This window comes from Rhinopithecus roxellana, chromosome 1 (genome assembly GCF_007565055.1).
Source record: "Rhinopithecus roxellana isolate Shanxi Qingling chromosome 1, ASM756505v1, whole genome shotgun sequence".
Lineage (NCBI taxonomy): Eukaryota > Metazoa > Chordata > Mammalia > Primates > Cercopithecidae > Rhinopithecus > Rhinopithecus roxellana.
In genome coordinates this window covers 89,532,015-89,548,936 of record NC_044549.1, presented here as the reverse complement: position 1 = coordinate 89,548,936, position 16,922 = coordinate 89,532,015, and the positions used below count along the sequence as shown (strand labels likewise).

The following is a 16,922-nucleotide window of genomic DNA, read 5'->3' as shown; positions in this document are numbered from 1 at the left end:
TGGATATAAAAACTTCTGTTCAGAGCAGGGACGGATCGTCATTGCGATCAGGGTGGGCGACCCGAAGCGGGTCATGAGCCTAGACCTTGACAGATCTTGGTCTGGATTTGGTTTGACTCCTGGCTATCTTTTCTTAACATTCAACTGGCTCTAGGTTTTCTAACCACTCACTTTCTTCAAGGTAAGTGCGGCCGAAGCCTGGCGCATGCGCAGTACAAGCACCGTGAGCGGCGCCCCGCCCACATACTACTACAACTTCCGGCAGGCTCCGCGCCCGCCTCAGGCGCGTCGCGGGTTGCTGACGTAATGCGGTAGCGCGGGGAATTTCGAGTGGTATTGGAGCGCCAGAGGCTAGTGGGTGGCGGACCCCTAGCATCTTCGGGAGCGACCATGGACTCCCTGACCGAGCCTCAGTGGCCTCCGGGCCTGGCAGTCATGAAGGTGAGTGCTTCGGAGAGGTTGGGAGCTCCCGGGTGTCTTCGAGGGGAGGTCCCTCCCTTTGAGGAGGATGTCCTCGCCTTAAGGAGAAAGGATGAGGCGCGAGCGTAGCCCTGGGCCAGGGTACCCGGCTCTGCTCTGCCACTAGCCGACCGCGTGGCTCTGTGTCTCAGTTTACTCCTCTGATAAGTGCCAAGGACAAGCCTGGTGAGCTGAGGTTGGCAGTCTTATGGAACCAGATATTCTGCGATCCAATCCCAACAATAACATGGAGAAGAGCAGTTATTCTAAACAATGACATCGACAGCTGATCTTTACTGAAAGCTTACTTTGTGTCAAGCACCGAACAGTGACACCGGACAGGATTTTGGGTGGAAAGTTTATCAGATAACATGTATGTAATCACGTAGCCGAGCAGGTAGTCTCCTTTACACGCTCTTTCATTTCTTCTGATTATTCTCAATAAACCTAGTGCTAGTTTGTTGTGACATACTGCCCCAACTCCTCTCTAACACACCTTCACTCTTCTCTAACAATTGCTCGTCTCTCTGTCTTTTAAACAGAGATCAGGACTCAGGCTCAGCGCTGATCTTGCATTGCATCTAATGATTTCACTTAAATAACATTTATTTTTGTGGCCACTTTCGGTTTTAGCAAGGCATACCAGTTTCCATTTACAGTAGCGGTGGGCCCTGGATTTGCTCAGGAGCAGATGCACTTTGCTTGGTGTTTCTTCTTGCTCTGTGATTATCTCCGTTTCTGACAGTGGCTAAGATAGCTTTCTTCTCTTCCTCAGTTTTGTAGACTTGGGGATTATAGTATCTGCCCCACGGACTCATAAATTTGACTTTAGAATTAAGTGAAGGCTAAACCTTGTTCTTCCTGCTGTTATCAGTGACGTCTAGAGTGCTTGCGGACTTGAGATACCTGCGTGACGGGAGGCTGACATTGTGAAATGATCCAGGAAAACTGTAGTTTTGAAGTTATGGTGGGCTTGGCACCAGGATGCAGCGGAGAAGAGCACAGATAAGAGTTCCAGTGGTCCTGGGTGAAATCTCCTCTCTGCCTCTTAACTGTGTGACCTTCAGTTAGTAACTTAACCTCTCTGAGCCTGAATTTCTTCAACTATAAATTAGAGACAAAAATAAACAGTTCATAGGATTGATTAAATAAATTAGTTGATGTATGTGGGCACAGATTCTGCTGTGTATTCACGTGCTTAATGCAGTGCCTGACACAAAGTGGGTGCTCACATATTTGCTGCTTGATTAAAAGTATCTGGAATGTAGTAAGCATTCAATGAATATATTTTATTATTATTAGCACTGTGTTAAGTGCTTCTCTCCCCTTTTAATTTGTTGTCATGAAGCTTGACTTGGATAAGGAAAGTAAAAGAGCTCTGTAACCTGTAAAGCTCCTGCTTTGTAGATTTAAGCATACTTGACATATTCCCACAATTTCAGTGTTCTTTAGAGGTGGGTTCCATGTCTTCTCTGACTTTGGTGTCTCACCACAGCACTGAATATAGAGTTTGGCACCACAGAGTGTTCAGTCAGTGTTCAACCAGAGAGTTGATTGAGCCCATATTTTTTGCTCACGTTAGAATCATGGAATCTTAAGGTTAGAAAACCAGCCCCTTTCAGTGTTTTAACCTCTTGTATAACACATTTGCCAATTTCTCACTTAATTTTTGCTTGAACTCTTCCAGGAAAAAGCACTATCAGATCCCAGAAGCAGATCTGACTGAAGTTACTTCTTTTATTGAATAGAAGTCTGACTCAGAATGCATGGTTGCTAACTTAGGATCCACAGAAAGACTTTGGAGTCTCAAATTATTTGTAAAATTTTTGTATGTATATTTTTCTGAGAAGAGAGTCCATAGTTTTCATCCAATTTTCAAAGGAATCTGTAACCCCAAAAACTTAAAGAATATTTTTGTAATTATTACATTTTTCCACCCATTTTCTACTTCTCTCTTTCACTTTCTCTTGCTCTAAAGTAAAGAAATTTTGGGGGATCTGCTGGCCACTCTCTATTTAGGCATCATTTTTTGTTTGGTTCGTTGAGGCACATGTGATATGCATGTTACTGTCTTGGAGTGACATGACCAGAAATTTGAACAGAAATAGCTCATCTGATATAGTGTCAACTTCCACAAATTGTGCTCTACAGATCTTTCAGAATAATTCCTCCATCAGAAGAGGATGGCATAGATAAGAAAGTGTGATATGATGTAATCCCAGCACTTTGGGAGGCCGAGACGGGCGGATCATGAGGTCAGGAGATCGAGGCCATCCTGGGTAACACGGTGAAACCCCGTCTCTACTAAAAAAATACAAAAAAACTAGCTGGGCGAGGTGGTGGGCGCCTGTAGTCCCAGCTACTCCAGAGGCTGAGGCAGGAGAATAGCGTGAACCCGGGAGGCGGAGCTTGCAGTGAGCTGAGATCTGGCCACTGTACTCCAGCCTGGGCGACAGAGTGAGACTCCGTCTCAAAAAAAAAAAAAAAAAAAAAAAAAAAAGAAAAGAAAGTGTGATATGATAGACTGGTTCTGGCTTCTGGGCCTGCCTCTGCTCTTAATTTTTGTGTCTGTGACAGCTCACCATCCACAATAATGGAAGATTTTGGCAGGTTTTACTTTAACAAAAATTTACTGTTTTTGGCAGATTGTAAATGTAATATGTGTACACAGTAGAAAAAAATTAAAATTTAGAATAAGATAAAGGAGAAAAATAAAACCATCCATGATTCTACTACCCAGAGAACCAGTGTTTAACATTTTACCTTATTTTCCTTTGGTTTTTATGCATTTAAAATTTGGGACCACTGTGGAGTCAACTTCTTGGGTTTGATCCAGCCAACTTAGGAACTCAGTAGGCTTTATTTTTAAAATTGGGATACTGATGCTGTGGACTTCATAAGATTGCTCTGAAGATTAAACTGCAGAGTTGTTATATATTATTGGCATAGATTTATTTTCTGATTTTTATTTTCCTATGGCATTAATTATCCTTTGAAAGCATGTTTTTAAATGACTGCCTAATATTTCATCATATGAACCGTTAGTGACATTAGTCTTTTTTTGTTTAAATTTTTAAAATTCAGGTAATAGGTTAACATGGTTCAAAATACACATAAAATAAAAAGTAAAAGTCTCCTTCTTACCATGTTCCTGGCCCTGATCATTATTTATGACTTCTTGTTTAGATTCTCATAATTTATTTATATTTACAATGAAAACAGAATGCATTCTTTTTTCCTTTTTGTCTTTTTTGAGATAGGGTCTCATGGTCGCCCATACTGGAGTGCAGTGACAATCACAGCTCACTGCAGCCTTGAACTCCTGGGCTAAAGCAATCCTTATGCCTCAGCCTCCTGAGTAGCTGGGACTATAGGCATGTGCCACTACGCCCAACGAATTTTTAAATTTTTTATAGATGTGGAATTTTGCTATTTTGCCCAGGCTGGTCTCGAACTCCTGGACTCAAGCAATTCTTGTGCCTTGGCCTCCCAAAGTGCTAGGATTAAAAGCAAGAGCCACCATGCTAGGCTTATTAGAATACATTCTTATTCACCTCTTCCTTTAAAAAAAATGGTTGCATAGAATATGTACTGTCTGTACCTTATTTCCTTTTTTCACTTATCTTGGCAATCTTTTCATGCCAGTATGAAAGAGAGCATCATGCAGGCTGGAGTACAGTGGTGTGATGTGGGCTCACTGTAGCCTACGCCTCCTGGACTCAAGTGATCCTCCCGCCGAGAGCTTCCTCCTTTTAAAAAATATTTCTATTGAATGGAATACTATTTTAAACAATTTGAAAGATTTTAAGTTGCAAAAGTAGTTCCTTTCCTTTTGGATTGCATTCCAGGTTGGCACACATCTCTCTTTCCAAGTTGTCCACTTTCCCTTCCTCTGCTTTCACTGCCCCAGCTCTTTCCCGGCTTCCTCATTTGGCTCCATTGTGTAGTACCATGCAGAAAGCACTAGACTGCCAGAAGGGAGACAGGAATTTTGGTCTTGACTTGACTAATGCCTACTATTCTGTGCCTGCTCTTGATACCAGTTTCCTCTTTTGACTAGACAGTTTCCAGTGTTTGGCTTTAACATTCTTTGATTTGATTCTTAACCTGTGTGGTGGCAATGGCCACCTTTCACCCAATAGTGACTATAGGCTAAGTATTGAAGTCTGAAGAGGAGGAGGCTTGGATTAAGAGCTGGAAGTGCATTAGAAGTGGAACAGAAGTACAGTAGCCTTTATGTGAAGGGATGACAATATGGCACAAGAATCGGTGCACCATCATCTTTAGTTGTCTAAAGCGATTTGGGCAACCTGAGACTGAATGTATAAGAGTCATATGAGAGAAGTTTTTCTTTATTTATCAAGATCCCTTGCAGTTTATCTGGAGTTAGCTTTTGAATTTGTGTATTTGACAAAGAATTTGAATTTTTTTTAGGGGATAGAGAAAAAGTTTTGTGACAAGACTTCCAATTTTGATGTCTTTCTGATACGTATATATGCATATTTGCATTACAGACAATAGATGATTTGCTGCGGTGTGGAATTTGCTTCGAGTATTTCAACATTGCAATGATAATACCTCAGTGTTCACATAACTGTAAGTATGTTTTGTTCCTGTGAGTTAGTAAATTGTGATTTTTACATGAGGTAGTGTTAATTTAACACCAAAGATACGTGCACATATTTATGTTTCACCTTTAGCTCTTCTATCTTGTAGTTTTTCAGAAGGTCTTTTTCACTGCCTTCCTCTTGAATATTGAAGGTTTTTACAAGGCTTCTATATTTTCTACCTCGTTCCTCTTTGATATTTTTATGCCTTTTATAGCATTTATGGCAGTAAAATTTTTGGTCACAATAAGTGGTTCTTTATTTGCCAAAGTGCTTTTTGATGTTAAGTTTCAGAATTTTTGTTTTTAATAGGGTAACAGATAGGTGGTTCCATCAAGTAGTAGTTGATATAGAATTTTAAAGTTTAAAAATTCTGTAGCAATATTTCCCCAGTGGGAGAATTCTATCACTGGCTTTATTACAGACAGTTTTATAACTTAACTGCTATGTGATGCTGGAAAGACTCCTGTTGGAATTTGTTTGTACTTCTCTTTATGAGTCTAGTATATAAGCATTTAAAAATATTGTACCTTGAGATATTTAGTGCATAGGAGTTACCCTGTCATTGTTGAGGAGCTAGACACACAGTTTATGGGTTATTTAGGATATTTAGGTTCATGATCTTTCTTGTCCTCTATTTTTGATTTATCTTGGAAAGTTAAAAAACAGTCAACTTAGGCCTAAGAAATTGGTTTTAGTTGGTAGTAGCTTTGGTGAAAAAGTTTCTGTAGAGAAGACATAATAAGAGGATCACAGTGATGGAAACACAGGCTTTAGAGACATCCTTGGGCTTGACTCTTGAAAATCTGGTGAGTAATTACTACCTCAGAAAATGTTTGTGAGAATTAAATGTGCAGAACTCACTGTCTGGCACATTATGAGTCCTTAATAATGTTAGTTTTCTTCCAGACAGATTCGCATTAAAAACCAAGTTAAGTTTTGGAGATTGTTTTAAAATATATTTTAGCATCATCGTTATTTGGGTATAATTTACATGCAATAAAATACATCCATTTGAAGTGCGCATTAAAGTATAAAAGTGTTAATGAATTTTGACAAATGTGTATGCTGTGTAACTACTGCAATTAAGATACTGAACATTTTCATTATCTGATAAATTTCTCCGCATCTCAGTCAGTATGACCTCAGCTAGCCATCTGTAGTCTATTTCTGGACTTTTTTGTTCCATTGATCTTAGAAACTTTTTCACCAAAACTACTGCCCACTAAAACTATTTTTTTAGACCTAAGTTTACTGTTTTTTAGCTTTCCAAGATAAATCAACTTGAAAATAGAGGACAAGAAAGAGCATGAACCTAAATAATCTGTAAACTGTTTGTCTAGCTCCTGAACAATGATAGGATAGCCCCTATTGCAGTAAATACCTCAAGGTACAGTATTTTTAAATGCTTATATGCTAGACTCATATATGTCTATCCTTGTGCCAGTACCACACTATCTTGATTACTGTGGCTTTGTAGTAAGTCTTGAAGTCAGGCGTTGTAAGCCCTCCAACTTTTTTTTCTTTGGTTCTTTTAGGATCTTTGCATTTTAAATGCATTTCCATATATAACTTAAAATCAGGTTGTCAGTTTCTACCAAAAGCCTGCTGGGATGTTCACTAGAATTTTATTGAATCTAGAGATCAATTTGGGAGAACTGACATCTTAACAATGTCGAGTCTTCAATGTGTGAATATGATATACTTCTCTATTTCTCTCAACAGTGTTGTTTGATTTTCATTGCACAGACCTTGCACAAATAAATATAACTATATTGACCTTTTGTTTTCTGACTGCACTAAATTCACTTAATTCCAGCATATTTTTTGTTAATTCCTTAGAAATTTTTGCATACACAATCATGTCATTTGTGGGTAAAGACAGTTTTACTTGTTCCTTTCTGATCATACGCCTTTGTATTTCTGTTTGTTACACAGGCTAGTACCTCAAGTACAGTGTTGGAAGTGGTGTGGATGGACATCCTGTCCTTACTCTTAATTTTATGGGGAAAGCATTCAGTCTTTTACCATTAAGTATGATGTTAGCTGTAAGTTTTTTTATATTCTTAATATGTTTTCATAAACTTACCAAGTTGAGGCACTTCTCTACTCCTGGTTGGGTGAGAGAATTTTTTTTTTTTAATCATGAATGGGTGTTGAATTTTGTGAAGTATTTTCTGCATCTATGGAGATGCTCATATGATTTTCTTCCTTTAGTTTGTAACATAGCTAATAACATTATTTTTGTTTGTTTGTTTTTGTTTTTTTTTTGTTTTGTTTGGGAGATAGGGCCTCACTCCCTCACAGTGGCTTTGTTACAGACTGGCTTTGTACTGTATTCCCCACTTATCTGTGGTTTCAGCTACCTGTGGTCAACTGCAGTCTGCAAATACTAAATGGGAAATTCTGAAAATAAGTAATTCATAAGTTTTAAATTGCACGATGTTCTAAGTAAAGCACTGATGAAATCTTGTGCCATCCTGCGCATGAAGGGAATCATCCCTTCGTCAAGTGTATTAATATTACATATGCCATCCACTGTTAATCGCTTAGTGACCAACCCAGTTGTCAGATTGATTGTTGCAATATGGCAGTAATTGTAACTGTGTTGCAGAACACAGTAATTGTGTTCAAGTAGCCCTTATTTTACTTTATAGTAGCCCCAAAGCACACAAGTAGTGATGCTGGCAATTCAATATGACAAAGAGAAATTATAAAATGCTTCCTTTAAGTGAAAAGAGGAAAGTTCTTAACAAGGAAAGGAAAGAAAATTGTATGCTGAGGTTGCTAAGATCTACAGTACAATCTACAGTACCCCACAAGATATTTTGAGAGAAAGACCACATTTACATAACTTTTGTTATAGTATATTGTTTTAATTCTATGTTATTACTTATTGTTCCTAATCTCTTACTGTGTCTTATTAATAAATTAAACTTTATCATAGGTAAGTATGTATAGGAAAAAACGTAGTATAAATAGGATTCGGTACTATCTGTGGTTTTAGGCATCCACTGTGGTTTATGGAATGTCTCTCCTGTGGATAAGGGGGCACTACCATATAGAGAAAGACCTTTACTAGTCAGCTTGACTGCAGATTCTAGGGGCCTCTTAAGCCTTTTCTGTGGATGTGTCTTCCCTGGACTTGTGATTATAAATTCCCAAGTAGAGAGATTTGATCAGTTTTTTCATTAGCTGGTATTTTTCTCTTTCGTGTGTCTGTCCATGGTATTGCAGGTTCTCCAGAGTTGATGTAAGCCATTGACCTCTTTTTTGTTTTCAGCTGCCCTCAAGCATCTAAAGTATGCTGATCCAAAGCAACCCAAGTTGAGTGAGACAGAAACTGTCCCCATAGGCAGTCCTTTAAAAAGGTCAAATGTTGGTCGCACACTCTACTATTCTCTCCCTGCCTCCCCTCCCAAGATAAGCCGCAGAGCTGTATCAGCCTCTGTCTGCTGTACTATGGGTCCTCTGGATCAGTAGCAAGCTACCCAGCTCTTTTTTGTTCTTAGCAGACTGCATTCACCTAGAACATGCTGGGTTCATGGTTAGTGAGGCGAGACAGAAGCCAGTCCTATGGGCATCTCTTGGAAAAGCTTGAACATTGGACCGTGTTTCCCTTCTTTCTCTCCCCAGGCAGAAAGTTGGGGGTTTCTCTTCCTTGCTGAGCTGGGGGAGGCACAGTGGCCAGTGAGTGTGGTACTAGTCCAGACCTTTGCTTTTGTTCTCAGTGGCCCTCAACCAGGTTCCTTTTTCTGTCAGTGTGTAGATTCAGGCAGTTCAGAAACCAGTTTCTCAAGTAGCCCCCACAATGTAAGTGCTTGTCTTCTGTTTGCCTCCCTAGGGATATATGTTCTTTGCTGGCTTCTTCATGACTTATAGCTGTCACTTATGCCATTCTTTAAGAGGAAGTCAGTGGAGGGACATTTCAGTAATGATAATTTTTTTATTTTATGAGCACTTTTTTTTCACTTGTGAAGTCTCAATATTCAGTAGGCCTTTTCTACTCAACACCAGTTGTCACAAGTCCCATCATGTCTAAAATTTGCTCTGGGTCTGTAGTGTTTTAAAGACACAAAGCCCCCAGGGCTTTAGTAGAAGCCAGGTCTGTCATGTTCTGATATCATCTTGGATTGACTAGAATTGGTGATCCAGAATCCTAGGTTCCTAGGTATTTATTGCTGCTTCTTAGATTTTTCATGATTTACCATTTTTAAATCATCTTATTTTGTTTTGTTCTGTTTAGGTTTGTGGATATGAGTAATAAACACTACATTTGTAGTTCTGCAGGTACAAAGGTGTGAGTGGGTTGCCTTGGCAGAATGCAGGTCAATTAAATTGATCTAAATTTGTGCTATTAAAGAATATTTTGGGGGCAAGAGGGAGCAGACTTACTCCAACCCATGAAACACCATTAAGTGAGAAATGGTCTTGCTAATAGACTGATATGCTGAAGTGCCAATTTTCTTTGCACTTGTATAATTTTTCTCACTTGATAATGGAAGATGATCAAAATATTTGCACCTAGATGAAATAATTGGCTTGTGGACACTGATAAATTACCACTATTTAAAGCTTGGCCAGCAATCTTTTTCTTTTTCCTTTTGTGGATTTTGACTCAAAAAATTAATCAAAGATTGTGTAGGAGTAAAAAGCAATTTTTTTTTTTTTTTTTTTTTTTTTGAGATGGAGTCTTGCTCTGTCGCCCAGGCTGGAGTGCAGTGGCCGGATCTCAGCTCACTGCAAGCTCCGCCTCCCGGGTTTACGCCATTCTCCTGCCTCAGCCTCCGGAGTAGCTGGGACTACAGGCGCCCGCCACCTCGCCCCGCTAGCTTTTTGTATTTTTAGTAGAGACGGGGTTTCACCGTGTTAGCCAGGATGGTCTCGATCTCCTGACCTCGTGATCCGCCCGTCTCGGCCTCCCAAAGTGCTGGGATTACAGGCTTGAGCCACCGCGCCCGGCCGTAAAAAGCAATTCTACTTCATTTTTTTAAAAACACTGAAATATGAAATGTTCCACTTATGAAACCTTTGCTAATTCAAGAGACAACATAAGATTCTGTTAGGCATATAATAAACATGTTTGTCTTCTTTTATATTCTCATGAAGCAGCACTGTGAAACAAGACAGGAGAAGAGAAATAGTTACACATACAAAAGGGACATACAATTATGCAGGGCTGCACTTCTGGAAATTCTGAAATGCTAGTCTTTAGTTGGAGGGATGTTATTCTCTTATCAACTAACTGTCCCTTAACATTAAAACTGGAGGCAGATGCCAACCTTCTCAGCTTTCTTGGACCTCCTGTTCTTTTCACACTGGAAACTGGAGTTTTTGCTTTTAACTGGACACTTTAGATGTTTCTTTGTAAAAAGTTCCTTTTTTCATAAAGTCCTTAAGATTTCATACGACAAGGATTAGTTTAAGTTTTAGAAATTTCCTTTTTACTGTTGAGATGCTAGGCTCTTTTGATGTTTGAAAGCCAACAGATTGCTGTATCTTGCTTGGGATTAGAGATGGCCCCTCTCCCAAGGCTTGGCTGTGTCTGTGAAACTACTCTTTAATTCATTGTTGTTATTATACCATCTCCCACTCTACCCACACATCTTTTTTGGACTCTCTTGGATGGAAAGACAAACTTCATAGGTGATTTAAATGAAGCCCTCTGGGAATACATGAATTCAGAACTCTTTAGCTGTTCTCCCTTGAATGGAAGGTTGTCATAGTTGCCCACTAGATAATAAGTTATGCTGGCCTGCAGCTTACCAGTACATATTTGGTAGTAGTCTAGTAGACTGAAATTAAGCCTAGGGCTTGATCTACTTAGGACTCCATATCTGGTTCTCTGCATTTCAAAAGAAAAGAAAAGGAAAGGAAAGATATACAAGATTATGCAGAAAAGAAAGCAGCAGCCTTATTATAAAAACTAATTTAAAAGGCACATGTGACCTTATTAATTAAATATTATTTAATTGATATAAGTATACATAATATATAATGTATACTTATACTATATAGGTACAATAGTAACATGTATATATTATATATACACAATATGTTGTATAAGTATATATTATATAGCTACACATAGTACATATTTATATAAGTATACATTATTTATAGTGTAAATGTACAGTATATATTTATTATAAACAAATATTTATAGATATAGTCAGTCCCTGACTTAACGATGATTTGACTTAGGATTTTTCAACTTTACGATGGTGTGAAAGTGATACACATTCAGTGGAAACCATACTTTGAATTTTGAATTTTAATCTTTTCCCAGGTTAGAGATAGGTATATTAAATACATTTTGGCTTATAATATTTTCAATTTGTGATGGGTTTATTGGGATGTAATTCCATGTTAAGTCAAGGAGCATCTGTAATTTTAAGTAAACATATTAAGAGTATGGACTGTATATTAAAAATACATATTAAAAGTATATTTTTAAAAAGTATATTAAAAAAGTGTATTAAAAAATATTTTAAGAGTATGGACTGTGGTGCTTGCCTTTGCCACATATTAGTTCTGTTATCTTTGGCAAGTTGGCTGAGCCCTGTGCTTCATTTTTCTTCTTGTCAAATGTGACTAATATTGGTACCAACCTCAGGGTTGCTGTAAGGATCAAGCTAGTTAATACATGTAAAGTGCCTAGAACAGAGCACATACTAAGTGCAGTGTTTGTTTGAACCACATGAAATTGCAGTATTTGTCCATTTTTGACTTAACCAAAAATGTCAGTTTCATATAATTCAACTTAATAGTAACAACTTACTAATTTTTAAAAAATTGTTGTCGTTGAATCAATATCACATATTAAGGATGTGATTTACTGACCAAAATCCATTGAATCACTGTGACTGGGGGTAGAGTCTGGGAAACTAAGGTAAAACCAACATGAATCTCCCTAGGTGACTGAGCTGAGCAGCCAGGTTTTAGGATTTCTTGACTTACAGTATTGCTCAGGAGACTCTTTTAGTATAAAGAGAATAGCATTGGTAATGAAGAGAATGAGTCTGGACAGGAATTTTTGCCTCAGGATGATTCATACCTTGAGTCTCATCCATATCTGATTTAGGTGATATTTAGATGAGACTTTAGATTTTAAACTTTAGAGTTGGTACTGGAATAAGTTGAGACTTTGGGGGCTGTTGAGATGGGATGGATGTATTTTGCATTTGAGAAGAACATGAATTTGGGAGGTTAAAGGTGGAATGCTATGGAGTGAATTTTATCCCCCCTAAAGTCCTATGGCGAAGCGCCATCCCCAATGTGTCGGTGTTTGAAGATGAGGCCTTGGGGAGATAATTAGGTTTAAATTAGGTCATGAAAGTGGAGCTCTAGTGATGGGATTAGTGTCCGTATGAGAAGAGATACCAGAGTTTATGGTCTCTCCCCACCCCCTCGTGGGAGGACGCAGTGAGAAGGTGGTTGTCTGTAGACCAGAAAGACAGCTTTCAGCATAAACTGACCATATTGGCACCTTGATCTTGGACTTTTAGCCTCCAGAACCATGAGAAAACAATTTCTGTTGTTTAAGCTACCCAGTCTGTGGTATTTTGTTATGGCAGCTCGAGCTAAGAAATTCTTTCCTCTAGTCTTTCGTACCATTGCTGTCATTCATTTCACTTATGCATAAGCATTCATAAGCATGCATTTTTATATACGTATACATAATAAGCATCCATAATTGAATACTTTGTTATTATTTTTGTACAAACTGTTACCTGTTAAATTAACAAGAAAAAGTTTTTATTACAGTTTCACATATTCCTTCTCCAGTACTCTTCCTTTCTTTATGTAGATTGGAGTTTCTGACCTAAATTATTTTCCTCCTCTGTGAAGAATTTCTTTTAGCATTTCTTGCAAGGGAAGTCTACTGAAAACAGATTGCTTCAATTTGTATTTGTCTGAGAAAGTCCTTATTTCTCTTTGACTTTTGAGGGATAATTTCTCAGGGTATAGTTTTAGGTTGGTGATGTTTTTCTCTCAACACTAAATATTTCACTGCACTCTCTGTGTGGTTTGTGAGAAGTCAAGTGTCATTCTTTGCTCCTCTGTAGGTAAGGCCCCCACTACAGCTTCTTTCAAGATTTTTTCTTTATCTTTGATTCTATGTAGTTTCAATTTGATTGGCTGAGGTGTCTATTTGTTTTGTTTTTGCATTTATCCTGCTTAGTGTTCTCCGATCTTCCAGGATGAGTAGTTTAGTGTTTAACGTTAATTTGGAGAAATTATTAGCCATTGCTATTTCTTCTGTTCCTTTCATTCTTCTCTTTCTGTTTTCCCATTATGTGTATGTTACATCTTTTGTAGTTGTTCTACAGTTCTTGGATATTCTATTCCATTTTTCCTGTCTTTTCTTTTCTCTTTGCTTTTCAGTTTTGGAGGTTTCCATTGACATGTCCTAAAGCGCAGAGATTCTTTCCTCAGCTGTGTTCAATCTATTAATGAACCTATCAAAGGCATTCTGTTATAGTGGTTCTTTTGATCACTAGCATTCCTTTTTGATTCTTCCTTAGAATTTCCACCTCTCTGCTTATGTTACCCATCTGTTCTTGATGTTGTCTACTTTTTCCATTAGAGCCCTTAGCATATAATTTTTAAAAATTGCTGGTCCGATAATTTAAACATTTCTAGTATATCTGACTTTGGTTCTGATGCTTGCTCAGTTTCTTCAAACTGTGTATTTTTCCTTGTGATTTTTTTCTTAATAACTGGAAATGATGTACTGGGTAAAAGGAACTGCAGTAAATAGGCCTTTAGGTATGGGCAGAGGGGACACATTCTGTAGTCCTATGATTAGGTCTTTTAGCGAACTTTGCCCTGGACTGTGAATGTCACTAGTGCTCCTCAGTTTTCCCCTCCTTAGATGGGACAGGATAGAGGGCTGTCTATCTGCAGTCTAGAGGGCTGCAGTTGTGTATTTCCTTTTTCCAGAGTCAGCTAGGCTCTGATAAAACTCCAGTAGATTAGGCTCTGGTAAAATAGTTTCTCCTGAGGGAGGGCTTTGTTAAGAACAGACTACTCTGGGCCAGTGCAGTGGCTCACATCTGTAATCCCAGCCCTTTGGGAGACCGAGGTGGGCGATCACCTGAGGTCAGGAGTTTGAGACCAGCCTGGCCAATATGGCAAAACCCCATCTCTACTAAAAATACAAAAATTAGCTGGGTGTGGTGGCGTGCACCTGTAATCCCAGCTACTCGGGAGGCTGAGGCAGGAGAATCACTTGAACCCAGGAGGCGGAGGTTGCACTGAGCCGAGATTGTGCCACTGTACTCCAGCCTGGGTGACAGAATTAGACTCTATCTCGAAGGGAAAAAAAACAAAAACAAAAAAACAGACTACTCTGACTTATTTAGAAATGGTTACTTTTACCCTCCTACTCCTGGAAGGACTAGGGGGTTTTTCTCCAATATTCACTGTGAGAACTTAGAAGAACTCCTGGAACTAAAACTCACAGAAGTATGAGGACATCCTCCCCACCCCTGCAATGACAGGGTTCCCTGGAGTTTTTAATGCTCAGACTTGCCGGCACTGAGCCGCCAGCAATTTGTCAATTACAGCTCAGGTTCTCCCACTCCAGCACTGATTCCAGCACAGGTTTCTTCTCTGGTTCCCATGGAGGTTTCTCTTTGTGGGTTTGTGTTCCAGTAAGTTGTGATTCTCTGTATTACCTCTGTCTCTCCCCAGTTCGGGGGGCAGCAGTTTGCCCTGTGACCCTGCTTTTCTGCTGGATCTAAGAAAAGTTGTTGGTTTTTCAGTTTGTTCAGCTTTTTACTTGTTGTTAGGACAGAGTGGTGACTTCCAAGCCCCTTACATGCCGACTTGGTCCCCTGTATTCCTCTTTGCTTCCTAAAAGAACTCAACCTGTTGTCTGTTTTATCCTTTTCATAATGTGTTTCTTTGTTTTTCCTCCTGGGATGCTCTTAGGTTGGCAAGACTTGCTTATTTCCTGGGTATCCATACCATTGAAATTATATTGTCTCCTCCTCAACTAAACAGAATCCTGAATTTATACAGTATACTGAAATTATACTGTCTCCTCCTCAACTAAACAGAATCCAGCTGAATTTGGGCTACTAGTAAATTAGCTTAGGTAATTAGTAAGGTACCATTCTGTTAGTCACATCTGCTTTTTCTTTGACTGGGAGAATATTTTATACTGCCTTGAGTGTTGTGAATTTAGTTTATGCCCATTTTCTGCTTAAATTGTTAGGCTATATTATGCTGAATTATGCTGTAATTGCTTCACTATTTTATTAGCTCCTTGAGGTCAAGAACCTTCCTTTATATATATTGTTCTTAGTGCCTGCCACAAAAGTACTTGTTAAATGTGGGACAGAGGATATTATTTACAGAATTAAGATATAGAAGTCCCTAATTTGATAACCTGGGTATATATTTTTTCTTAATATGTTTATATATATTATTTCAAAATTTACATTTTCAAATGATAAGCAGTAGAGATACCTGGCAAGTTTATACAGCTCAAGTCTTGCATGTATGTTTCCTGTGTTTTGCAGATGGAGGACACAGAGTGATGTATGTTGCTTGTGTAGTTGTGGTATCCTAAGGACTTACAATATTTATGTTTTCCTTTCCTTAAAATGCTATTTAATCACATGTGTAAGTGTGCGTAGAGGTACTAGAAATTTAAGCTTATGATGATACACCTTAGATGATGGAAATAGTCTAGGGCTTAAGATTTTGTTAGAAGTCACATTCCTGTGTTAGTATAACCTCGTTAACATTATGTTGCACTTTGTGTTTTGCAGACTGCTCTCTCTGTATAAGAAAATTTCTGTCCTATAAAACTCAGTGTCCAACTTGTTGTGTGGTGAGTTTTTGTTTCCTTTTTTGAAAACTTACTGACTGCTGCAAATATTTTTGCTTTGTGTATGCATAAAAGCCTGTATATATGTAGGGTGATGTGTAGTTACTGAATTAAGCTATATGAAAGACACTTTCGGAAAGGACCTCTAAAGTACATGTAAGAAGAGCTGGGCTTTGTTCAGTTTTTTGTTAAGATTTCTGAAAACCTAAATGTATTTTAGGAAGTAAAAACTAATTTTAAGTTCAGGATGTAGCACTCTTTAATTCTTATGACCCATGTTTTTATGGCTTCTAATTTTTAATAATTTCTCACTTTGGTAGAAACTCTGATGGTAGGATTATTCATTTGCAAAGAACTGGTCTAAGTATTTGTGCAGAAAAATATGCATGGCCGTTGGACTTAATCCAGCCTACCTGTGCCCTTAGGTCTTTCCCCTACCAGAGCTTCAGGCAAAACACTAGGAAGTTTGTTGTTATTGTTTCTGAAACTTTTCAGGTAGTGGGAACAGGTGGAAAAGCAGACTAAAAGGGTAATTAAACATAAGTGGGAATAAAGAAAGAAGAGACAGGTGAGGTCTGACAGAGCCGACGCTAGGACTAGGTGAGGAGTTTGGTTAGTTTTGCCTCTCTGGTAGGTACGTGGTGTCAGGGTGTCACTGAACCTTGCAAAACTATTTCTCTATGTAAGAAATTTTGTGATTTGGCTCTCAAGTCTAAGATCTTTACAATATGTTACACTGCTTTTGTCAAGATGGTCTCATCACTGAAATAAACTGTGTACCATTCATACCAAATAAGTACTGGGTTTATCACTTTTCTCTTGCATTCCTGAAAACCATTCTTATTTTAAAATTCTCCTTGAACACTTAATGCCTCTCCCAATGTCAGTACTTAAAAGAACACTTCTCTTCTGTTTTTCCAGAGAAATTTTTGAGAAAGCTGAGTGCTGGCATTTTGAAGAAAGATTCTTGCTTATATTAGGTTTGATTGTAGTCAGTACAGAATATATATGAT

General features: G+C 38.4%; 1 protein-coding gene across 3 annotated transcripts in view; it reads left to right on the top strand.

Moving 5' to 3' along the window:
* Positions 1–300: 300 nt before the first annotated feature.
* Positions 301–16,922, top strand: part of RAD18 (RAD18 E3 ubiquitin protein ligase) — an 85,010-nt gene continuing 68,388 nt past the window's right edge. For all 3 annotated transcript variants that reach the window (XM_030927294.1, XM_030927303.1, XM_010369903.2), the window contains exons 1-3: positions 301–441; positions 4,974–5,055; positions 15,851–15,912. In XM_030927294.1, coding sequence (XP_030783154.1) covers positions 391–441; positions 4,974–5,055; positions 15,851–15,912 — 195 coding nt within the window. In that variant the 5' untranslated portion in view covers positions 301–390. The remainder of the gene's footprint in view (positions 442–4,973; positions 5,056–15,850; positions 15,913–16,922) is intronic.